We start from the raw sequence: 26,683 nt of genomic DNA, 5'->3' as shown, positions 1-26,683 counted from the left end.
GATCTTGGTCCCAAAAGTCATTTGTTTGGTTACCATGTCTGTATTTTGCATACCCCAAGGTATTTGTTACGTCAACAAACCTTGATAATGATTAAGATGATGTTCTTTATTAGGGACACAGGACTATAAGGACTTCGACGCGGTACGGCCCTATGTTTTCAACGTCAACTTAATATCATAGGTAATGGAAACCATGTTCACCGATAACTTCAGAGAGCAAACTACACATAAGTAAACTGAACTCTTTTCGTGACACCTGAAAGACACCGCTTATTTATTACTCAATCGTCGATGAAATGTTTAAAATAATGGTGCATTGAGTTATTGGGGCTAAATGTGGATAGTAATCACAACGAACCGGCTATAACTCTCCTTCGTAAGAACTTTCCCGGTGTGGCGAAACTGTGGAGAAACAGCCGATAGCTGCACTGCCGGGATCGAGGTGTCCGCCCGCGGCTCTATAGTTGCTGCCTACTGTTTATATGCACTGTAGGTACAAGCTGTTGCTCTCAACTTTATCTGCATACAATTTTTCAGGATAAAACTATACTTTATTCTTTTGCCGAGACTTAAACTACTTTCGTAACAATTTTTATCTAAATTTTGTTGCACGATTCAACCTAGGCCACAGATAATTGAGATAGTGTAATTACTGAATAATGTCCTTGTCTTTAATCTTAAGGCGATTAATATAAAATAAATATTTAATATGTCGCAATGCAATTAAATGCAGCTGTAATTCAGGTTTAGATAAGTTGTGAAGTAATGGAGTCAGTTCGAGCGGCGGCTGTTGCGGAACATTGAAGGATCACTCAGATACCATTGATTCAGGCGGATACAAGTGGCACCAAGAACCGGAAGGCGGCGCGTTGACAAGTCTGTTGTTGAGGTTGCCAGCTGGATGCTAGTGGCGAGTTATCGTTTATTGTGAAAGAGGGCCTAGGTTGAACAGTGGCCATCTTAGGGGTGATGATAATAATGAAGCGTGGCCGGACCCGCCCTGAGTCGGTGTGGAAGAGAGTTTGGTCGCACGTTTTGATAACGATAGACTCGCTGGAAACCTCCTTGTTCGACGTATTAATCGATAAGCTTGTCTTATTAAAATCTTCGAGTAACACTGATGCTTCATGGCAGACTTCCACGGTAATACGTCAACGATATAACTCCAGGTTAAATGCTAACCCGGGGTTAAGTAGGTAGTGTCAACATGGGGAACACCCAAATACTCCGAAATATTTAATTCCGAATTTGCTAATTCCGATTTTCAAAACTCTGATTTTCACAACTTTGATTTTCACAATTCCCAAGACATATAATTCCGATTATTTAAAAACACACAAGTTATTTTTCCGAATTTTAAAATATCGATTTTTCGACTATCCGATTTTTAAAATTCCAATAAATGAAAAACACGAAATGTTATTGGCCCGAAGTACAGTATTCCGATTATTAAATTTCCGAAATGACATCGCTAATTCGGAAATAAAACTTCGGCAAAATAAACTTCGTGGTTTTAATAATCGGAATCTTGAATTTCGAATCTCGTATTGATATCAATCAATTTAGGTAAATTAACCCGCATAGGTTAGGTTAGGTTAGAATTGCGTCAAGGCGCGTAGCGCCTTTAATAGGAATAGGAATGGAATACCATAACACGTGAGATCAATAAATCGATACGAATATGAAACAAACTCAATCGATGTTGTAAACCAACAGCCGCAGCGGGGACTAACGTAACCAACCGGCTGCGCTCGTCCCGGAGCTTGCCCAAGTTGCCCAAGCCAGCTCTTAGAGCCACCTGATTTAAACATGATTCAAACTACATAAACGTTGGGAGGGTTTCCCCGCGTTTAAATTTTATGGAAAAAGTGAGTATCACACTCGATATTCTCGGTTCTGATGTTCTTCACTGTTGCAATGATTTCTTCTAAATGCTGCAGAGATGACAAGCACCGTATAAGAGGAATAAGGCATTCTTTCTAAACTAGCTGTTTTACCGAATAAACAATACCCCCCACCGTCCTTTTGGATCTGAAGACGTGGGACGTAGGAACTATCTCAATACCAATTTTATTTAAATCGGTTCAGCGCTTAACCGCGAAAAGGTAACAGACAGACAGGTTTACTTTGGAATTTAAGTACATACTAGCTGTCACCCGCGACTTCGTCTCCTAAAATTCCATGGGAAGTACACATTTCTCTGGATGAAAACAGTCCTAATTGTAAATCCTTCTCAGGTCCTAAACTATGGACATACCAAACAAGCAAACTGCCTGATACTTTCGCATCCATACTAATATATATTATAAATTGCCAGCTGGATGCTAGTGGCGAGTTATCGTTTACTGTGAAAGAGGGCCTAAGTTGAACAGTGGCTATCTTCGGGGTGATGATAATGATGAAGTGTGGCCAGGCCCGTCCTCAGTCGGTGTGGAAGAGAGTTTGGTCGCACGTTTTGCTAACGATAGGCTCGCTGGAAACCTCCTTGTTCGACGTATTAAGCGATAAGCTTGTCTTATTAAAATCTTCGAGTAACACTGATGCTTCATGGCCGACTTCCACGGTAATACGTCAACGATATAACTCCAGGTTAAATGCTAACCCGGGGTTAAGTAGGTAGTGTCAACATGGGGAACACCCAAATACTCCGAAATATTTAATTCCGAATTTGCTAATTCCGATTTTCAAAACTCTGATTTTCAAACTCTGATTTTCACAACTCTGATTTTCACTATTCCTAAGACATATAATTCCGATTATTTAAAAACGTTGAAGTTATTTTTCCGAATTTTAAAATATCGATTTTTCGACTATCCGATTTTTAAAATTCCAATAAATGAAAAACACGAAATGTTATTGGCCCGAAGTACAGTATTCCGATTATTAAATTTCCGAAATGACATCGCTAATTCGGAAATAAAACTTCGGCAAAATAAACTTCGTGGTTTTAATAATCGGAATCTTGAATTTCGAATCTCGTATTGATATCAATCAATTTAGGTAAATTAACCCGCATAGGTTAGGTTAGGTTAGAATTGCGTCAAGGCGCGTAGCGCCTTAACTGCGCGGAATAGGAATAGGAGGAGAATACCATAACACGTGAGATCAATAAATCGATACGAATATGAAACAAACTCAATCGATGTTGTAAACCAACAGCCGCAGCGGGGACTAACGTAACCAACCGGCTGCGCTCGTCCCGGAGCTTGCCCAAGTTGCCCAAGCCAGCTCTTAGAGCCACCTGATTTAAACATGATTCAAACTACATAAACGTTGGGAGGGTTTCCCCGCGTTCGCTTGCGCCGACGTCGAAGTGAGTATCACACTCGATATTCTCGGTTCTGATGTTCTTCACTGTTGCAATGATCGCTGTCTTCCCACTGCTGCAGAGATGACAAGCACCGTAATAAGAGGAATAAGGCATTCTTTCTAAACTAGCTGTTTTACCGAATAAACAATACCCCCCACCGTCCTTTTGGATCTGAAGACGTGGGACGTAGGAACTATCTCAATACCAATTTTATTTAAATCGGTTCAGCGGCTTAACCGCGAAAAGGTAACAGACAGACAGGGTTACTTTGGAATTTAAGTACATACTAGCTGTCACCCGCGACTTCGTCTCCTAAAATTCCATGGGAAGTACACATTTCTCTGGGATGAAAACAGTCCTAATTGTAAATCCTTCTCAGGGTCCTAAACTATGGACATACCAAACAAGCAAACTGCCTGATACTTTCGCATCCATACTAATATATATTATAAATGAGAAAGCGTGTGTTTGTGTGTTTGTATGTTTGTCGGTCTTTCACGTCGAAACGGAGCGACAGATCGACGTGACTTTTGGCATAGAGATAGTTTATGGGCCAGAGAGTGACATAGGCTATATACTTTTTATACCGGAAAAATGCACAGTTCCCGAGGGAACATCGCGCGATAACCGAATTCCACGCGGGCGAAGCCGCGGGCAAAAGCTAGTCTTACTATTCCACTAATATTATAAACGCGAAAGTTTGTATGGATGTTTGTTACTCTTTCACGTAAAAACTAGGTACTGAACGGATTTGTATGAAATTTGGCACACACGTACTAAACCCATTTGCAAAAAAATGGGCACCCAAAAATTTCTGTACAAATATGGAATCAATTGTAAATCAATGAAATCAAATGTCCGTTGAAGTTACCTTATTTTTTGTCAAAATGAGTAATTTCCTAAAATCCCTACTAATATTATAAATGTGAAAGTTTGTGAGTGAGTGAGTATGTTTGTTACTTTTTCACGCTTAAACGGCTGGACGGATTTGGATGAAATTTTGCGGAAAGTTAGTTTATAACCTGGATTAAAACATAGGATACTTTTTATCCCGATGTTCCCACGGAATAGGGATAAAATCTCGAAATAACAACCGCTAGGCTTAGAGTCATGAAATTTGATATGTAGGTAGTTGGACGTCTGGAATAAAACATAGGTGACTTTTTGACCCGATATTCCCACGGGATACCTATGGATAAAATCTTAAAATAACAACCGCTGGGCTTTGAGCCATGAAATTTAGTATGTAGGTAGCTGGACTTCTGGAATAACACATAGGCTACTTTTTATTCCGATATTCCCACGGGATAGGGATAAAATCTCGAAATAATAACCGCTGGGCTTAGAGTCATGAAATTTGGTATGTAGGTAACTGGACATCTGGAATAACACTTAAGTGACTTTTTGACCCGATATTCCCACGGGATAACTAGGGATAAAATCTCGAAATAACAACCACTGGGCTTAGAGCCATGAAATTTGGTATGTAGGTAGCTGGACCTCTGGAATAACACATAGGCTACTTTTTATTCCGATATTCCCACGGGATAGGGATAAAATCTCGAAATAACAACCGCTGGGCTTAGAGGCATGAAATTTGTTATGTAGGTAGCCGGACGTCTGGAATAACACATACGTTACTTTTTATCCCGATATTTCCACGGGATAGTTTTGTAACTAAGGGACCCCATACATCCGTGTATTATTGTTATTATTATTTTGTAATTTTTTTTAATTTGTATACTTACTGTAGTTTTTAAGTATTTTATTTGTACTTATTTTATTTTGAAAAAATGACTTTCTGCCAAGCTTCTTGCGGCGCATTCTTCTTGGCAATGATGGTCTTACCGAAAGTGCTGGTATTTAAAAAAATTACGTGTAAAAGTGCCCATTGCGGCCTATTTACTGAATAAATGATATGAATTTGAATTTGGATAGGGAAAAATTTTGAAATTTTAGCACTGGGTTTAGAGTCTTGAATTTTGTATAGTTATTCACAACACAACCTCAATGAAGACCACGATATACATTTTGGAAATTTCTAGGGGAATTTTGTAAAATCCCGAAAATTTCAATTGCAACTACCAGACAGACCGAATAGTTTACGCGTGCGAAGCCGCGGGTAAAAGCTAGTTCTAAATAAAACAAATTAAGATCGACGTAATTATCAAACAATATTAATTTTCACCAAACCTAGTTTTGTTGATTTTTAATTTATACATATAAGTAACTCACATTAGTTTAAAATAACTGTTAGTACCTATGAATATTTATTTATCTATTTATTATTTATTTATGGTCATTATATTGTTTTTGGTTTACTTGTATACTCATTAGTGTATAATAGTGTTCTTAAAATAAATAAATAAAAGTGTTTTACCTCGGTAATTTTTTTTATTTTATTTAGTTGCATCAAATCCCCTTTCCCAACTAAGTATTAGAATAAATCAAAAGTGACCGTTTTTTTGCAAAGAAGTGTATATACCCTGGATTAACATATAGGCTACCTTTCATCCCCAAATAATTTATGGTTCCTGTGGGGTCAAAAGAGTTTCAAACTACATACTAATTCTGAACGAGCGAAGTCGCCGGCAAAAGCTAATTTATAATATTACTAAGGATGGATAGAGAATTTCACACATAGTTTCATTACATCATATAGGTTTCTTCATATTGTTTCTTACAAAGAAAAAGTCATAAAAAATGTAAATTATATTTTAACAAAAAAGGCGATTCCTCCGTGGTTTTGACCCACTGCCCCGACGGTTTGCCAATAGGTTCGGTTTTTACCAACAAAAGGCAAATATTTAAATGATGAAACCAGCCGGATGATTTTAGAAACTTCCGGTTCAACTCGGCACTAAGTACACCAAAGTTACCTTTAGTTGTGTTATGTCCGGCAAGTGCGCTGATATTGCTACACCTGTACAAACTAATTCTACGCCTAATAAGTGTGTTTTTCAGTTTGCTCTGTAAGCAATTAGCGATGCCTGATGATGCTCATACATAGCTTATAACTACAAGGGTGTTTATTAGTTACACCGCGACTCCACTCGCATGAAGGAACATCTAACATTTGAATTGAAATTTTTGGTATTTATTTATTAAAATCCATGGGCACACCAAGGTCTTCATTTACTTTTTATTAAAAACACTACCCCATTCCAAAATCCATCTATCAACAATAGCTAATGCGTTTAGCTGTTTGACGCAACAAAATAACACACACAATACAAATTTTTAAAGTTAAAGTATTAGTAGGATTTATATGACCGTGTGCATAGTATGTAATTGCATATTATTATGTATTTATAACAGCCGCCTTCTACTCATCCTCGCTGAACCAACCACCATCTGTTTCTTCGCTGTCGTACGTAACAGGCGTATGCTGTATACAGCTTTAATGCAGGTAATCAGAGCATGCGTTGTCCTTGATGCGTGGTTCTATAAGGCCAAGTTTAGATAGAAGAAATATCGTGCAAGTTGCACTATACATTGCGGCGCGCGATTGATCACTTCGAACTAGTTCGCCTCAGTCCCGCAGTGTACTCATGCATCCGAATATTCATTCATTTTCATTTATCGAGGACCATGGTGATTTATTAATACTAACATAAAATACCGGGTGTGGCCTGTAATACGAGCAAAAAATTAAAACATTGATCGTCCTCGTCAAAGTAAACAACATTAGTTCAGCGACTTTTAAAAATAATGGAATCTTTGTAANTTGCAAATTTGTAATCGCTTAAATGGCGGCGCTTTTGCAAGATTTTTAAATACGGGATGTCAACCAACAGGATGTGAGTTTTGTGAGACTAACCATATTTGTACAAAGGATCGACTCCAGCGAGAGGAAGCCCGTTCATGAAGGCTGCGTAGAAAGGGATGTGCACATCTAGGTGGTTCCTCCCTGACACCACGAGCACGTCTCCTGCTGCAGACCGGCGTTCCTGAGCATCGCGCCAGGTGGATGGAGCGGGACTTCACTGACAGCTTGGATTCTGTCTCACCAGTTGCTGCGTCGATCTAATAAATATAAGTGTACTTTTTATTATTTATCTCATGCCAGTGTTAACACGCTATCTGTCGGCAGGCAGGTGGTGGATGGAGGCAGTTGGCAATGGATCGTCAGGCGTGGAGAAAAGGAGAGGAGGTATATATTCGAAAATGGGTGAATTGAAGGCTGCCATTGATGATGATGATGACGATTTGGCAACCAGTTTTGATTTAGTTCAGATAACAATAGACATAGTGGCTGTTGATAACGGTTTCATCAACGAGGTTACTAACGTTACTAGGCAGAAAGTAGTGACGCATAACCAAATTTTAATCGTAATAAAACTGATTTGTACATAGTTTTAACGTAGGTATTAATTTTGTTTTTTTTTTCAAGATTTAAATTACATTTTTAAGTTATTATGTATCAGTGATAATCTTCTCTCTTTTAATTTGACTAAAGACGAACTTTATGAAACACAAATAAATACGTTCGCTTTTTTACTCGTTTTCTGCGACATAGAATCAGAAATTAGGATATAGAAAAACCAGGGTAAGCGACATAGTGAGAAGAATTGTGAAATTTTAGGACTTCCATGAAAATCGCGCGGGGACTTGGCGCAGGCGCGGCGTATTTATTTCATATCATCTCATATAGAGCAGTGCTGCGTGAAGTGGGTCTCTGCTCTATTAAAACCTAAGATTGGTTTTTGATGTCTTTTGTATTTTTTATTTGAACTCCAAATTTTGTTACTTTTACGGTCATCGGTCGGTTTGAAAGTTTCTCGATGCGGGCTAAAAACATAGATGTCGCTAGTGCCGCTGCTTAAGCGACTGAATAAGAAATAAGCAAGTTGAGATATGTGGTGCATAGGAGAAATTCGTGTCTGTACTCCTGTCCTGTGGTAGTGTAGGGGTATGGCACGCAGCACGGAATGCTGAGGACCTGGGTTCGATTACCAGCGCTGGTCTCTTTTTCTGGTTTTTCTGTGCATCTATGTTTCAGTTAATATTTTCGCTATTAAAACCTATTGAAACAGCACTCCGCGCGCTCCAAGCCGTGCACCCACGCAATTTAGCGGAGGCCCTTAGTGACAGTGATCGAGGCACATCATGAAGAACTGATGGCCGATGGGGCCAATGTGTGGTGACTAGGTACCGGATGACGCAGTGTAGTTAAGTTAGGCCCTTCGCCAGGTGGACTGGCGACCTGATGAAGGTAGCAGGTATCCAAATATCTAACCTACGCCTATATCCAGCAATATCTGATTTGGCTGGTGATGGTGATGGTGATGATTTGTATTCGTTACTATAACTACACAATATTGAACGTGTTTTATCGTCGTGACTTTTTATAACAATTGTTCGTGTTCCATATCAATTAACTAAAACAATTACTTCATGCTCACCCGCGACCTTATGATGATAGCTACGTTTATGCATAAATACACATTTCTTGCATAAACGTACTCGTATCTATCATAAGATCGCGGGTGAGCAAAGTTAATTGTTTCAGTTCATTGACATGGACCTCCGTAGAGTAACGCCTGATTCATTAAAATATATAATGTTCGTGCTCAAACATTTGATAAATAACAAAGAAGTGTTTGTATGTTAAGTTGAACAGAAGAAATTAGAGTAGTCTTCTTTAGCCGGTGTATTTCGTCGCGAACTTAAATATGAGGTGGATATGAAACATTACTTAATGTGGAGAAAACGGATGCAATTTTACTAGGGTAAACCCTCCAGTTGATGAACCCGCCCCCCCCTCCAGTGAATGAACAAAATCACGTTTTTTGCCTAAAATAAGCAATATAGCCATTTCCACCAACTGTCGTATTTTTTTTCTTACCGGCAACTCGATTTCCTATGCAATGGCAACAATCGGTAAATTTATTTTCGACCAATTTCAAAAGAATTTCAACATGGCAGGCGTTTGAAGTTCACGTATTTCTGCTTTTGAAGTTTTGTATGGAAAAATTAGATCCCAGGTAAAAACAGTGCATGTTTGGAGTAACATTAGAACTGCTTATTTCCATGTATACCACTAAAAAGTTTAGCTATTGGTTAGATTAAGAGTTAAATCTTCTATAAATGTACTCTTTAGTGGTTTATTTTGCGGTTAAGTTGATATTTTTAGGTGTTCCATTACTGGCTTATCAAATGTTCTAAAACTAGTAAATGAACAGTCTGTTCATTTACTGGTGTCGGCTCAATATAGTTTTTTCCTAAAATTAAATGTTAACGTAATCGTATTAAGGTTGTGTTTTCAGATTCTGCATAGAAAACGATTCTGTTTCTTTGAACTAGTATTGGGAAACTAGTGTTCATTCATAGGAATGAAAAATCTAGTAAATGGACTATAGAAATTTGGCTTTGTTCATTTACTAGATACCTACTAACCCTATGTATGAACAACGTAGGTAACGATGGACGTGATCGAAATGCACAATAGTTTTACTTCCTAAATTGGACTTGTTAATTATATTAGATTGTACAACAAGAGCATAAAACAAGCCAGTCACCCAAGCCGGTACAATGAGGGTGGATAGACACGTCGAGGAGAAAATGGGGATTGCGAGGAAAGGAAATAGGAACAGTTAAAACAATTGTTCAGTTAATGTGTACCTTTTATTTGTCATGAATTACTATATAATTATATATTTTTTTGTTTTATTGATTTATTTTGATCGATTTTTATTTTTATATAAATTAAAAATGATTAAAAAATGATGTAGATTTTGCTTGTAGTAAGTTGACAATTGTTATTAGCCACAATCTATAATTAAAAATTGGGTTGTTAAGATTTTTTTGTCCCAAATGATGATACTTTTAACTAATTAGAGACTGATTACAGACTGATTAGAATACGAGTATCATTAGAGTTTAATGTTTGTTATTTATTAAGTTTTATTATAAAGCTCGGATTATCGTCACTGAAATAATTTCGTATTTAACTAAAATCAATATGTCAACAAAATTGAACCTTGATGTAATGTCTTTAAAGTTCACTCGGAAAAATTATCTATTTTGAGCTATGAGTTTTTTTTTTCGTTCATTTACTAGGTTTTTGGGTACTTTTTTATAAATTCTTCCATAACTCAAAAACTATACACGTAATAAAAAATCGCAGAAATTAAATTCTTGTTTATTAAATAACGATTGATTAAATTACATAAAACCATTACAATTATTAATAAGTACAGAGTAGTGATTTTTCAAAGTAGAAAAGTTTCTTAAGTGTTCATACACTGGAGGGTTTATCCTATATACCTAAAGAGTGTCGTTTCTTGACGTTCCTTTACAGTCATCTGCATAGATTGTTTTTTTATTTTTTATTTAGCCTATAACTGTGTCCCACTGCTGGGCAAAGGCCTCTCCTCTTGACTTCCACATCTCCCTATCCAGAGCTATATTTGGCCACTCACTCAATTCCGCGTCCAGGTCATCTCGCCATCTCTGCCTCGGCCTGCCTTGCCGTCGGTGCCCGTCATGTGGTACCCACCATGTGGCTTTGTGCGCCCATCTTTGCGGGTGCATCCGGCTGACATGCCCGGCCCAGTCCCACTTAAGTTTGGCGGTCGCTTTTCCAACATAAGCTATTCGAGTCTTGGAGCGCAATGTGGTGTTTCGGATACGATCAGTCCTTTTTGCCCCTAATACGCTGCGCTCCATAGCTCGTTGGCAAACCTTCATTCTGGATTTCTGATTCTCAGTCAAAGAATTTATCAGCTTTTGATTAAACTATTATATTTAAAAATTAAATTATCGGTAGCAGATTACGTCCTGCAACCCTATCTTTAAATTACATAAGTAAGCCATAAAATACCTTGGTTTGTTTATTTTCGTTTATTAATTCAAGTGGGTAATAAGTAATTAAAGTTAGTTGTTCATACAGTTATCAAGTTATGTTATGTTATGGTGCCATCGGGGTATCGTCGTGGTATCGTTGGTGCCATAATGTCCAAAAAATTATACATTTAAAAAAAATATACAAAAATATCTAGTCTTGAGTCATGGTTGCTGCGGTGTACACTTTTAATTTAAGGATATATATTATAGCTAAAGAGAGTTTTAATTAAGAGTGTTAGTAAGTTGTAAACGGGTGTTTTAATACTTTATTTACTTTTTTCAAGCGTGCTGTACGGATCAAAATCGAGTAACAAATCAAATAAACGCAAGATAATATAACTATGGGTAAGTTAATAATAGCAATACTTGACTGGTAATTTTTGTTACAATAATAATTTAAAAACCGCAAATATTTTACGTAAGTACTTTAAATATCGTGCAGGCTGAATAATTTTTTTTTAATGCTCTAGTTTTATTTATTCGCTCTTTTTATACACTCGTTTGTCAAATACGACAGTTTGCTTTCTATCATAGACGCAAAGTACCTACAGTCAGTAAAGTTGCAGTTAACTTTACCTAGCCAGTTCATGTCAAACATGTTTTAGTGCGGCCTTGTTGCGGCCCAAGTCAATTTAAAAGCAACCGCCGGATTTTCAGTAGTTGTCTTCTATGAAAAGGTTTTGCGGCCCATCTAGTTTATGGTCTTCAAGTTTTTGACCATTGACCAGTGGCTTCAAATTTTACATAGCTGGTCTAGAGTCTAGTTAATGTTCTTTACCTTACAGACGGTGGGCAATTTGGAGTGCATTGGATCGATTCCGGGGTAGGCAGTTGGTAGTTGGTGCCTCAGCAGCGCGCCACCAGCATTAGCGCTATGGCTACCCTGCTGCCTACTCGTGCACGCCATTAATTCTACTATCCTACTATAATATTATAAATGCGAAAGTGTGTGTGTGTGTGTGTGTGTGTGTGTGTGTTTGTTTGTTACTCCTTCACGCTAAAACGGCTGGATGGATTTGGATGTAATTTGGTAAATATGTAGATAGCTGGACATCTGGAATAACACATAGGTTACTCTTTATCCCGATATTCCACGGGATACGCTACGCTGGGCTTAGTCTTGAAATTTTGGACAGTTGTTCTTACAACAATCTAAATGACGATTAAAATTTTCGGAATTCTCAGGGGAATTTTAAAAATCCCGGAATTTCAATTGTACCTACCAGACCAGATCGAATAGCTTACGCGTACGAAGCCGCGGGTAAACTCTAGTATTCCAATAAAGTACTGCTAGTAGTGTAATATTGTGGGACCGCGATGCTATCAAATTAAAAGTGATCTATCGAACACAAACTATTGCAATAATGAAAACACAGCCTTATAAAAACGAACCCACCTGCCAAGTATGATCTTCAGGGAACTGGATCATGTAATCCATAAAGAAATTTCCCAAGTGATAAGAATCATCGTTCACTTCACCATTTGTTATAACTTGCTGTTTGATCTGCATTTTTCACTTATTTATTATGTATTCTTTATTCATAAAGAAAAGTAATGAAAAAAAAAAGTCTAGACGTGTTTAGTATGCTGTCCAAGCAAAGGGCTTACTGCATTTGATTTGACTAAAAAATATCTACACATTGCCTTTTATTTGTGTTAGAAATCAGTGCAGCGTGGTGAATGGTACAATTCATAAGAACTAATAGCAGATTACCTATTGGTAAGTAATTAACAAAACGCTTAATTGAAAAATGCTATTATAGTGTCAATGATTACCTAAATGACGTTGATGTTATCTAAATGTATTATGCTTCAAATGTTTCCTAATGATATTATGATAATGATAATGTATAATTATATTTGTTTAATGTTGATAATTTAAATCTCGCCCTTTGACATTTAATAATATGATATCATTTTGTTACTTTAAGACTAGAGTTAGGGAGACTAATTATTGTATTTTACTTTGTGACATTTAATTTTCATTATGATGCGCTGTTATTAATTTGGTCATCTGAATTAACCTATACCTATACTCGTATCCTATCTTATGTGATCTACTGCCAGGTCTTTTCAAATGATTTCGTACGCCGACAGGCACATCATGGCTTGCGCTCTTGTTTGTTTGTCACCTAACTATACCTATGCTGACGAAATAAATAAATGAATTATTATTAAGGGATTAACAACAAGTTTTGGGGTTTCCGCCTTGCGAGTGGCATTTTACCTTACATAGGTGTTTCAATGTACCTGAAGACATAATTTTAAGTCACCAGTCGAAATACCATTAGAAAGTGGTATTTCAAACAAATGGTTTGAATCATACCTGAGACAACGGGAGCAATGTGTCTTAGTGTCAACCTTAAATCACAAATGTCGCACAATGTCTAGTATTAAATCTGACTATCTCATGCATGGAATCTGGTGTGCCCCAGGGGAGCATACTGGGACCCATTTTATTTCTCTTGTATGTGAATTACCTACCAGAGCTATTGCCCAGCAAAATAATTATGTTCGCTGATGATATATCCATGCTATTTGAATTTAAGAGAAACGAAGTTGAAGACCTTAATAATTTAATTACAAATAACTTGTCCATTGTTGTCAATTGGTTAAGTACGCTTAATCTAACCGCAAACATAAATAAAACTAAGTGTCTCCATTTTAGAAATATTAGGACTAATAGTGTAAGGCTAGATATAAAATCAAATAACTTGTCGGTTCTGGCTGTAAATGAAGCTAAATTTTTGGGTGTTTATGTAGATGAAAACTTAAACTGGAAAAAGCATGTAGATTTTCTCTGTGGCAAACTCAGTAGTTTCACTTTTGCTCTGAAGCGCTTAAAAAACCTTTCTTCTGTAAAAGCGGCCTTACAGGCGTATCACGCGTTTTTCAAATCACACATTCTCTATGGATTGGCGGTATGGGGCAGTTGTACTGAAGTCCATCGGCTGTTTAAATTGCAAAAGAGATGTGTGCGTATTTTAAATGGCATCCAGTCAAACCGAGAGTCATGCAGAGCATCTTTTAAAAAACTAGGTTTACCCACAATTCCAGCACTGTATGTTATAGAGCTCTGCAAACTAGTCTTTCGAAATGCAAATAAATTTCCTCCAAAAAACAATTTTAATAGCATCAGACTTAATTTGAGGTTTGCTTACGATGTCCGGGCCCCTATTGCTACGACAACCATCTACCAGCGCAGCGCTACTTACGTGGCTGCAAAAGTGTATAACACATTGCCTGTAGAAATTAAGTCACTCAAACACACAAAATTTTTGCCAGCTCTGAAAAAGTTTGTTATCGAGTTATGTCCCTATAGCTTAAATGAATATTATAATTTTAACTGTTAGTTATTAAGTGAAATGTATCTAGCTACACCCACTGGGTAAAATTATATTGATTCTACCTGTATTGCATAACATCAGCATGTACCTTATACATATAATTTATGGCTTTATTAAATAAATAAATAAATAAGTCATAAAATCTGTGTCTTTCTGCAAAACCTTAGCTCATAAGAAAAATTATTGCTAGTTAATAAGACTTATTAGTGCTATAATTCTAGGGTTTCTTAGATAATTTTCACGTACGTATTTTTTCCGAGTAGCGAATTTTCATGTCATGCAAACTTCGCCGTTCTCGTTTTTCAAACCAACAGCGTTGCTTTTTCAGGTGATGGGGGCGCCCGATTTTAATATCAATTTTTTTACAATACAATACAAATTTGCACTTTAAAGTTGAACACAGATAAGTGAATCGAAACTTGTGTTCACAACCCCCAATAATTTATTGAATCAGGCGTTACTTTGCGGAGGTCCATGTCAATGAACTAAGTTAAGCTTATGCAAAATATGCGTGGGTGCAAACGCATCTATCACCACCAGATGATAGATGATAGATGGGTTTGTGTGATTTGTGTGTGTTCTTACAGTGTGGAGGTGGAGGAACTGCATGAACACGCATATTTTGCATAAGCTTAGCTATCGTTAGGTCGCGGGTGAGCAAGGAAATTCTTTTAGTTCCCCAATAATTTCACAAACCCTATCCAGCGATACCCCATAATATAGGGTTAGACGAAAAAAATAAACACCCCCACTTTACGTCTATGTAAATTAAAAACGGCAAGTACTGGGACAGCGACCAAGACTCGTACAGTCTACTTTATCGTATCCAGTTGTTAAATAATTATAGGTACCATGCCGATCAATTCCCTTGCCTTATATTTCAGTATTATTATGTGTTGTAATGTTACTAGTATCATCATTATCATCTCTGCCTATATATAAGTACGTACGTATTTGACAAAGAGAGGCGCATTTTGAGAGGGCTTTAGGTGACTAGGTACCTAGTTTCCAAGCGGGTTCAATGTGTACTGACTGATAACATCACACAGAGCACTGAATTTTTTCGCAGGTGTGAGCATGTTTTGTCAGTTTTTAAGGGTGACCTGTCGTTTCGCCAAGTTTAATTACGCAGATTTTCGTTTCGCTATTGGCAGATTTTTCGTTTGGACGAGCAACGTTTGGTATAATTTCGTTACGCCTATCATTCCTTTCGCAGGGTAGTCGGTATAGAAAGAATAGCGATATGTAGATTTACGTTTAGTCGATTGTTTGTTTCGTAATTGTTTCAGTTACTGTAAACTGCTTCAACTTTGCCCTCTGGCACCCTTCTAGGTTTTTAAACTTTTATCCCCCCGTAATAATAATTTCCGTGTAAGTAGATAAAAGTTTAAAACCTATAAGAGTGCTAAGTTATCGACTCTAAATCGATTAAGGCAATGTTGGGGCCAGAGGGCAAAGTTGAAGCAGCTTACGGTAATCGAACAACTGTTCGCCGAAATACGATAAGCAGAGCTATTACATGGCATCAAAATGTAGTTAGGTGCGACGACGAGAGTCAGCGAGGAGTGTTAGGTAGAATTGCGATCAACAAACGCACGAGCACATTGAACGCTAGCGTCGCGACTGGGTTTGTTTTGACTTCAATAATATGTAAAATAAACACAAATTTTAAAGCGAAAAATTGTTTGAGTAAACGTTCAAAATGTCTAGTGATTAATCGGCTAAACGAATTTCTGTTAAAGAGTAATACGCTGAGTCATAAGCCAACTGAATAGTCTACTAAAGGTTACGTAGGTTAAGAAATGTTAGTCTGTGAAACAATACATCTGCGTACAAATTCATTTATCTGCCAATCAGTCATTAGGTAACCATTTTTAAGTAACAGAGTGACAAACATCAAACTTTCGCCTGTATAATATAAGAACCACTAGATGTTGTCCGCGGTTTTCTCTGTGAAGAGTTCGCTTATCGCTATCTTACAGGAACAATACACTTTTCTGGACTTAAAATTATTTTATGTATTAAAATTTATGTTGAGCTGTGTTGCCTTTAAGCCAAATTTCAGTCCACGAGTTGAGCGGTTTTTACTTAAAATAAGTATGTAAACTTTCACATTCATAGTTAATATTAGTAGGAAATAGTAGGATAGGACTCGTGATCATCATTATCATCCCAGACTTTATTCATCCTAAGGCTGTAGTTCCCACGCGGGCCCAGCGCGGATTGGGAAATTCTACACCATTGAATAGCTTTGCAGGTTTGTGCAGGTTCGCTCAAGATGTTCTTCTTCAGACTTAATCGTGCCCAGACTTTAACAAACGATTCTCTGCTTAAAAATAAGTCGACACCACTAGACTGTGACTAGACCACCACGGCAGCTAGAATAGAAATTTCTCTGTCATCGCTTATGGTTTGCGCGGTTAAATTAATAGATAAATCGGTAAATTAAATACCTAATCATAATCATTCAGGGAATACCTACCTACTTAACTTACACGTCGCCGTAAGTATCCACTTATACCACATATACTTTGTTGTAGGTACTATCCTTTATTTTATCAATTTAATTAGAATATTATGAAGATTGGTTACTCACTCTATGACTCACATTTATTTCGCAGGAAGTTCGATAGTTACGTCTATTTTATTAAAATCAAAGTAAATTTAAATACTTATTTGTGCAACAAGAGAGCAAAGTTGTTTTTGTTGCGAGTGTTGATTTTGAATCCCGAGTAAGCGAAGGATCCTATAATTGAATCACGAGCGTTAGCGAGTGATTCTAGGTTAGAATCCTGAGAGCAGCAAGGGATTCAAACACACGAGATGCAAAAAAACTTTGGTCTCGTGTAACACATACAATTTTTCACCTCAGCGGCGAGAAATGTAACATAAGAATAAAACCAACCTGTTACCAATACCTGTTTACAAAACAAACATATTTTTAAAAATATAATCCAACTAAGAAACAAATATAAAATTCACATTTAAAACCCTAACTTACTCAAAAATTATACGTACAGTCGCGATTACATCTTTAAAAAGTCACCAGAAAGTTAAGAATGCCAAACATTGTTGAAAAGCGGTAAGTATGCGGTAAAAACCTATTCAATCTTTTCAACGCTTTCCGTGCGGAAATGTAGATTTTTAAGTTCAAGCCCATATGACGAATTGCAAAAGGTTCGTGCGGCCGACTTGCCAGTTTAATCCACGGTTTGCACACCTACGAGATTAATAGCGGGAAAACGCTGCTACGCGCTACCAACTACTCGCTACGAGCTACTGCTGTAGTATTTCATCGCAAGTTTAGTGTAAAATTAGGGCTTATAGATTTAGAGCTGGGCACGTATGGTTAGAAACTTGGCTCTACAAGAAATCTGATTACTTTTTGACAGTGCGAGCTACATGGTCTCGTCTTGGCAACATTTAACATGAAACGTTTTTGTGGGATTTCATTTTTTTTTGTAAGTTGCTTATGATATTTATACGAGTATAAGCAATAAATAAAATAAAAATAATACAAAAAGTGTTTTTGAGTGTAGTACAAAAGTAGATTGTTTCGGAGTTATGACTAAGTATGAAACCGTGCAAAGCAATTTTTTTTTTCTTTGTTCGTCACAGTTGTGGAGCAAAGTAACGGCAAACCTTAGGTCAGGATTCAGTAATCAAAAAAATATGTTAAAAACGCACTGTTTTTTTGTTAGTTACCTATGTCCATTTTGGTAAATTGAACAATTTTAATGACAAAAAGTCTCTTAAATTAACTAAAAGAATTTCCTTGCTCACCCGCGACCTTACGATAGCTAAGCTTATGCAAAATATGCGTGTTCATGCAGTTCCTCCACCTCCGCACTGTAAGAACACACAAAAATCACACAAACCCATCTATCACCACCACCACACTACACTGACGCGTTTCGAACTCAACCAGAGCTTATCTTCAGAGTGACACAACCGTACACCATGCTACCAGTTGTTAGACTAACGAACTACAACCACCGTTTTAACTTGTCACTGTAACTCCCCAAGTACCCACATACGTTATATGAAACAAAACAAAACTACCCACAAATTATTAATACATTTTTTAAACCGTCCTTCAAAACTACCTTGATTTTTATTTATTTACTGTCAAGGCATGTTTTATTAACTACCCTTGCTGAAATTAGATCCAAGCTGTAGCAAGGGAGATGAAACTAAATTTACCTGCTCATTAATAATAGACCCCATACTGTTGTATCTAATTATCTCCATGCATTCTAAATTTAATATAAACAATAATTAAAACGAGTACATTAGATATAGATCACTAGATAACTTGGTTACGAAATAATAGCAAAACGGTGCCGATGCCGATAACAATCTGTACTATATCAATTTAACTATTTTTATCTAATTAATAGCGTAATAGTTTACTTTGCGGCAAATAATAAGATAGCTCTAAGCTTCAATTTTTCATTTCAATTCGTTATGTCACTTAGGTAGGGTCGATGCGTGCATGTGGATCGATTCCAGGGTATGCAGCGCCAGTTTACGCCGTAGCAACGCGCCGCCACCCCCCACTGCAGGGCAGGCGCCTACCCTGCTGCTCACTCCATGCACGCCATTGGTCAGGTGTTCAGGTCCGCTCTTGACAGTTGTGTCCGGGCGCCATGTCCAGTAACCTTAGTGTAAGTTTTCGGTTACAAAATACGTCTCGATCGCGTTCGCGTTAAAATCTCAGTTTTATAAATAAATAAACAAACGGCGAAAATTTTAGCATTAACAGCTTTCATTCTTTGTCGCCGAATTTTCGTCTCCTATTTGTTGAATTTAATTTTTTTTAACTGTTTTTGTTAAGTGCGAGGTGCAAACTTAGCTTGGTCGTGTTATACATACCTACCTTTAACTAACACTACACACCTACCTATACCTATCAATATATTATACGTAATAGACAGCTATCGTCACAGTGTAAGAAAAGTTCTTAGACTTTGCTATCGTAGCTATACATCTATATAAAAGACATTTAATCACGGACTCAACCGCTTGGTGGCGCTTTAGTCGAGACCACAAATATACGTGAAGATAGCTATCTATTACCAGTATACACACTCTCATCTATGCCTAACACAAGTGGTTCTCTCAAGTGATGTCAGATTACATCTAGGCGACAAGGGGGGGTTCAGCACCGCGCATGACATAGGTAGGTACCTAGGGTATCGCCATCTTGGGCTCAAATTTGTGCCTCTGGGATATAAAGGGGTAATGAATGCGAGGTTCCGGGGGAAGGACAGGTATTAAAGCAATTTATGAACCACAAACCTCAATAAAGCCAACTCAAAGCGCTCGCCAAATCCACACCGTATTAATCACTGTTTACCTATTGTTTTTTACACAAAAAAAAAAACATACTAAGTATTTAACACTATTTACAAGGTTTATAATACAGTTTAAAATTTAGTAACATACACACACAGTTAACAGTAAACACTAGTCTTCTTATTATTTAATTACACAACATACGAAGTCTGCCGAATTTCCCGCGAATGAATTGTGCTGACAGACAGCAATTTGTTTTTGAGCTGCGCGCGGCGTGCGCTGGCAATGGTTTCAGAAGCAAACGGCCAGAACCAAGGAGGATGAGAATTCAAATTGTTTATTATTCGAAATACTTGCACAAGGGCTTACATTTCAGCGATATTTTTAGAAGCTTTTCTGTCCTGTTTGTTTATTTATTTATTGTTTGTTTGGGTTGTCAAAATGGTGTTGTAGAGCGCTAGCCTGCTCTTTCGTTTTTTTGTCGCGTTCTGGCGGTTCACTTTTATGTTATAGATAGAATAGATTAGAAATTCTACAATCTACAGAATATCCATATCCTTTTAAATAAATTCATAACAATGGTAACATTGGCCTCAACTGTCAATGTCAAACATTTGTCATCCTATTGTATCGATGGATGATACAAATCTGACTAATACCAGGTTTTAACTAAAATGTTTTGTATTAAAACATAATAAACAATATCAATGGACGAAAACGAATTCTTTAAGCAGACAGTGCAACACTTGGCTAGGTGTTTGTCCAACATACAGCCTACACCATGGGAAAAAGTAAGTAAAACTCTTCGCGTAATGGGATTTTGCGAAATCAATTTTACGACGACTGTTGAGTAACCTGGCGCATAAAAAAGTTGTTGTTTATTTAAAAATGTTTAGTTTAAAATAGACTATTGTTTTAATTCTTACATGGAATTTCGACAATTTAATGATATTTAACATTAAACAAAAATACATTTTGAATGCATAATTTTTCGTAACTTGATGATCTCATCATTCTTCAGATCTGTGGTAAATTTTCTAGCTAGGAATTGGAGTTGCAATGTATGTAATATAGATACAACCAAATAGTACCTAGGTACCAATAATACATGCCTAGATTTACCTACTCCACTATGGTTCTTCTTCTCCACCAGAGGCCAATTCACTTCATCACTAACCCTGGATTAGGGGCCACCGTTCCAAACATTTTGACACTACTTAACCCTGGGTTAGCAGTTTACACGCAGTTACTCTGATCTGCTGAAGCCCACATAGTAAAATAACTGCATGTCAGGGTTTCTTAACCCCAGGTCGCGACCCAATTTCGAGTTACTGAATTCTGTTGCGTTTTTTTTTATACATTTTATAATAATATCAGTTTTAGCAGTATGTTTAGGTCACAGGTTTCAATTATATTTATACTTTGGGTCACCAGCTAAAAAGGTTAAGAACCGCTGCCATATATGGTTATGTAGTTGGTAATTATAAGATTATTTTATTTTGCTTTTGTTGTTACTATACCCTGTGATCAAGCAGGCAGTTTGGTGGCTGCCTAACATTAGTGATGCGCAATACAAATTATCCAAGTCTCAACGTTGTAGCTATATAAGGGAACTCCAAAATTTATCTGAAAAGTCAATTTTAAAAAAAAGTTTTTTAGTTGAAATGGCACATAGTAATAATGTTAGGTAGCCACCAAACTGCCCCCTTGATAACAAAAATGAATTTGTTGGTGAATCAGAATCAGAATCTTTATTTGCATTAATTACTGTATATTTACATAGGTACATCGGATAACAATATTGGTTGTTACACATATTTAGCCCTAATAAAGATCTGCTAAATGGTGGATTTATTTATTATTTATTTATTTGGGTGGTTGGAGAGTAGCCAAGGATCGTGCTCAGTGGTGTGCCATGGGAGAGGCCTATGTCCAGCAGTGGACGAACATAGGCTGATGATGATGATGATGATGAAATGGTGGATTTGTTTTGCCACATAACTAAATCTAATTATTATATGTGAAGTATACTTACAATTGTGTAGAAAGAAATTTGATCCATCTGTTTTAAATTTGGAGTCAATATGAAATGGTAAACTGGTTTTTTACTTTTATTTGTTGGAAGACTTTACTTATTATTTACTTACTTTTATAAAGATTGAAGTAAGGGCCCAAAGTGCATTTTACATAATTTATTTGTCCACTTTGTGCAGTAGGATTAGAAATATTCCACTTGACAGTCCGACGATTCAACGTCAAGTGTCAAGTGGAACAGTCTGACGATAGCATGGTACCAAAACATTCCACTAAACTGTTTTTTGAATTTGATGAGAGTTGTACAATCACCTTTGTGTATAGGTTGTAATAAGACTGAGGACCTTATTAATTTTCTTTTGGAATGTGATCAGATTAAGGACATCAGAGAGAGTGGCTTGTTCAATGGAGGTGTAAATGTAATTCTAAGTCAACCGCTTTCAGAAGAAGCGATGCTGATTTACAGGTTCATACACATATGACATGCCTTTGCATCCAGAGACGTGGTTTCGGTGCAAGGGAGAGCGTAATATCTGTAGTGTAGTATATACATATAAGTGAGGCTCCCCATGAGCCATGAGGCTGACATAGTCACCTTTGGTGTACTAAAGCCTAGTTAGAATACTAGATAAAAAAAAACAAACGAAATCCTTCAACCCCTCCCTGAATACTTGAGTGTGATAAAGTTTAGTCTGTGTTTAAATCTTATAATATACTTAAGCTATTAAGTATAATATAAATAGTATTTGTATGAGTCAACATTCATTTACGTCACAGTATTTTTAGGGTTCCATACCTCAAAAGGAAAAAACGGAACCCTTATAGGATCACTTTGTTGTCTGTCTGTTCTGTCTGTCTGTCAAGACGCTTTTTCTCAGGAACGCGTGGAGGTATCAAGCTGAAATTCATATCTAATACTCAGGTCTAACTGTTCCTTGGAGCTGTGAAAAAATCAAACTTCTCTAAGCCAACACAATCAAAAGAAACAGCCGTTTATGCTGCAAATTTTCGACACATGCAAGGGAATCAAAACCAACAGGGTACTTCCCGTGAACTCTGAATCTTGAAATTTGGTACGAAGTAACGTCTTATAGCACAGATAAAGAAAAAATTGCGAAAAGCATACATTCTTAGTTACATCATATAATAAAAATATTTGTACGGAACCCTCGGTGCGCGAGCCCGAATCGCACTTGGCCGGTTTTATTTCCTTTTTTTAAAACCTTGTAGTTAGAAAATTTTGGACGCGCGGCGCGTTAGGTCCGTCGATAAGAAATCCGGACGATTGGAGGCATATTGGTCGCGCACTCTGTACTGTCAAGTGGTTAGAATAGTGTTTTATCTAAAAACATTTCTATAAATCTTTTCAGGTGAACACATTATTCATGCTCTGTCCACAAGCAAGCTCCTCGCTTGTGGTAACAACTCGGAGCCAGGAGGCCTGCATTGCTCTCGGGCTTTACTACCTGCAAAGTGGCCTGCAGCATCAGGACAAGCTGCTTCCTTACTTCTTAAAGGTCTTGAAATGCCTGCCGACTGCACAGTTTGAAGAGTCAGCATGCCGGATTAAGTGTGGTGATCGTAAGTGATTTAATTCCTACCACAGCTGAAGTAGGAGCTGGAAAATATCCAGTTTCAACTTTTGTTATATTTTAAGTTGTTATGTAATTGTAGTTGTTGACTTCTGTTTTTTCTTGAATCAAGGAGATGTGTATGCCAGGGCAAATTATCAATCAACTGCAAGTCTGATTTTCACCAGAATGGTTCTACCACCACTATACAATTGCTGTTCTGATGATGAACTCTGGTTGAGTTTGAGACGCGTCAGCGTAGCGTTAGTGCTGGGGTTGTGTGATTTATGTGTGTTCTTACAGCATGGAAGCAAAGGAGCTGTTTATTTTATACCTAGATCATTAATATGGACCTTCACAAAGTAATGCCTGATTCAATAAATCGTTTTTGTTTTAACAAAATTCTATTATTAATATTCTTGGTTACAGGTATACCTATGGCAGAGAAGTTCAGTTTCTGTCTCAATACACTCCTCTCCGATGTTGCTACAAAGCAGCCATCACTCCGTGAAGAGATTATCACTGCCCAGATTGAACTTATGTCCAACGTCACAAAAGTCATTCTGAATTGCCATGAAAGCAAGGACTATACCAGCACGTCAAAGCTTCAGTTATGTAGAAGCACTATCCCAGTTCTCATAGGCCTAGCAAGGTCTATGGGTCGTTTTGCAACAATCGACCCTCCACTTTTATGCCGACTGTTCCCTCAGCCCCCCAGCCCAGTGAAGAACAAGGAACCAGAACCGAATTTCGAATATTCAACACTGGATAAGAAGAGAAAATTCAACCAATTCCGACCGATAATACCCAGGTCTTTATCAGGAAATTTGAACCCTGTGGAACGCATCATGGAAAATGGAAATGATACTGTAGACGGTACACTTAAAAGAGGATCTCTGCACAGCTATCATTCTGTACCGTATGATCCTACTACGTACTTCTTTCACAAGTTTGGATCTAGCTTCAACCAGTTTCCGTACATGAGGTTCTCGGAGTCACCAGAAAGAAGGGTTAATGTGCAGTTTTACGTGACGTATCTGCAGTCTATATTGTCGCTGGCTAAGAAGATTTTAACCAAGGACTTGTTAGCTTTCTTGGATGAGGAGGCCGAAGATATTTATGCATCTGGACAAATACAGGTAATTTTTTATTGTTCAGTATTGCCAGATGTCAGGAGCCTCGATCTCTTAATATTTTTTACTCATACAGTTATTTATGAACGACTACAGCATACCATTTCGAAATTCCCGAAATAAAGCAATGTGAATATAGGCACTCGAAAATTAAGCCAAAGTATATTTTACACGCATTTTAACTTTTATTTTATTATATTTTTGTCAATTTAAGCGTAATTTTTGTCAATACAAGGGTAATTTCTTTATACAGGTTTTCCCGTATAAGTCTTTTTCTGAAACTCTAAATCTGGTGATGGTGACTCTTCTGAGAGAGTTGCTGCAGCACCAGAAAGATCTCCCTGGACCATTCACCAAAGATGTACAGGTAAATATATTTTTTTATTTATCATATTTTCGTTTTATGATACAGTTGAAACTACAATTGTCAAGAAGACATATCTAAGGCATAATAGTAGTTAATGATTATTTCATGGACGGGGATATTTGGAAATAATTCCAATCCACATATTTTGGGGACACATCTGGAGACCCTTTTTTACAGCTCGGAATCATGGACTGAGTCTACCTTCCAAATTTTGTTGAAATTGGAGAGATACACTCAGTGTACAACGGTAGATAGAAGTGCCCAGAGATAGTTTATGGGCCAGAGAGTGACATATGCTATTTTTTATCCCAGAAAAATGCACAGTTCCCGAGAGAACAGCGCGCAATTACCGAATTCCACACGGGCGAAGCCGCGGGCAAAAGATAGTAAACACATATATACATATACATAAGCTACCGTACATATAATATCGTTATATTTATTTATCTGACCTGTGATGGATGAGGTGACGCATGCATGCGTGCATGCATGTTCGTTAGTCCAATACTCAATACTTTATCTTTATTTACTTTTTTACTCCTTCACGCTAAAATGGCTGAACGGATTTGAATGAAATTTGGTATTTAGCTGGAGATTTGGTTACTTTTTATCTCGGTAAATCTTGAAATCTCATCTGCTGGATATAGAGTCATGAAATTGCGACGTCACTAAAGACCACGATGTAATTTTTGGGAATTCCCGCGGGAATTCAGGAAATCCCGGAATTTCAATTCCACTGCTGGATGTAATGATTGAAGGTCACATTACACCGTATCATGTCATTCATGACGGTAATAGGAACGTGTCAGACGGAGTGACAAACGGAATGTCAAACGCATAGGTACATGACACGCGACGGCACGGGGACGGTACGTTACAAAACGTGCTAGGCCCCATACACGGTACGATTCGTCTGTACGATCCGTCGCTTCAGACCGATAGAAACGACGAATCGATAGTGTATGTCAAGATCGTTAACGATTTACCTCATCGAAGACGATGTCGGAGATCGTAACAAAATCCCATGCAATCATGAAGATCGTAACGATGAATCGACAGTGTATGCCTCTTTACGATCAATCGTTACGATTTTCATCAGATCGATCGTACAGACGAATCGTACCGTGTATGGGGCCCTTTATGGAAAGTCTGATACTTTTCGATACAAGGAATATATTTTTGCCTGACACGTTGTTATTACAGCCATGGTATGAATGGGATGATGTGTAGAGACTTTTACGCGCGCGAAGCCTAAACACTAGTATCACCATAATTCAAACAATATTACTTTACTTTGAGTTGCGGGAAACCGGTGGATGCAAGTGGCGAGTTGTCGTTCATTGTGGCGTTCTAAGGGGGAGGCCTTTGTTCAGCAGGGCTACTACGAAACTCGAAGTTCGTATCGTACCGTCCCTCTCGCTCTCGTATTAAATGGTATAAGTGTCGGAGGGACCACACGACACGAACTTCGAGTTTCGAGTTTCGTAGTTGCCCTGCTGCAGTGGACGTCATCCGGCTGATGATGATGATCATACCTGGGATAACTCGGGCATCTATAAGTGATGTAGCAAAATATTTTATCGACAAAAAATTATATCGATGGTACTGCCAACATCTAAATGTTGTTCGACATAAATAAATAAATATTACTTATTTTCTCATTTTTAATTAAAAAAATAAACAAATTAAAACGTGTATTTATATGTTAATTTTAAAGTAGTTTTCATATAATACATAATCAATATTTATTCCATTTTCGTTGGTATTAATGATTG

At 37.4% G+C, this 26,683-nt stretch overlaps 1 protein-coding gene across 1 annotated transcript in view; it reads left to right on the top strand.

The window, feature by feature from the left end:
- Positions 1-26,683, top strand: part of Pi4KIIIalpha (phosphatidylinositol 4-kinase III alpha) — a gene marked incomplete in the record, with an annotated part of 92,318 nt that overhangs the window by 8,892 nt on the left and 56,743 nt on the right. Inside the window, 3 exon segments of the mRNA XM_074092027.1 lie at positions 23,208-23,418; positions 23,838-24,547; positions 24,795-24,908. Of these exon segments, the coding sequence (XP_073948128.1) occupies positions 23,208-23,418; positions 23,838-24,547; positions 24,795-24,908 (1,035 nt within the window).

The sequence above is a fragment of the Choristoneura fumiferana genome, chromosome 9, assembly GCF_025370935.1.
Source record: "Choristoneura fumiferana chromosome 9, NRCan_CFum_1, whole genome shotgun sequence".
NCBI classification, from domain to species: Eukaryota; Metazoa; Arthropoda; class Insecta; order Lepidoptera; family Tortricidae; genus Choristoneura; species Choristoneura fumiferana.
This window is presented reverse-complemented; position numbering and strand designations above follow the sequence as displayed.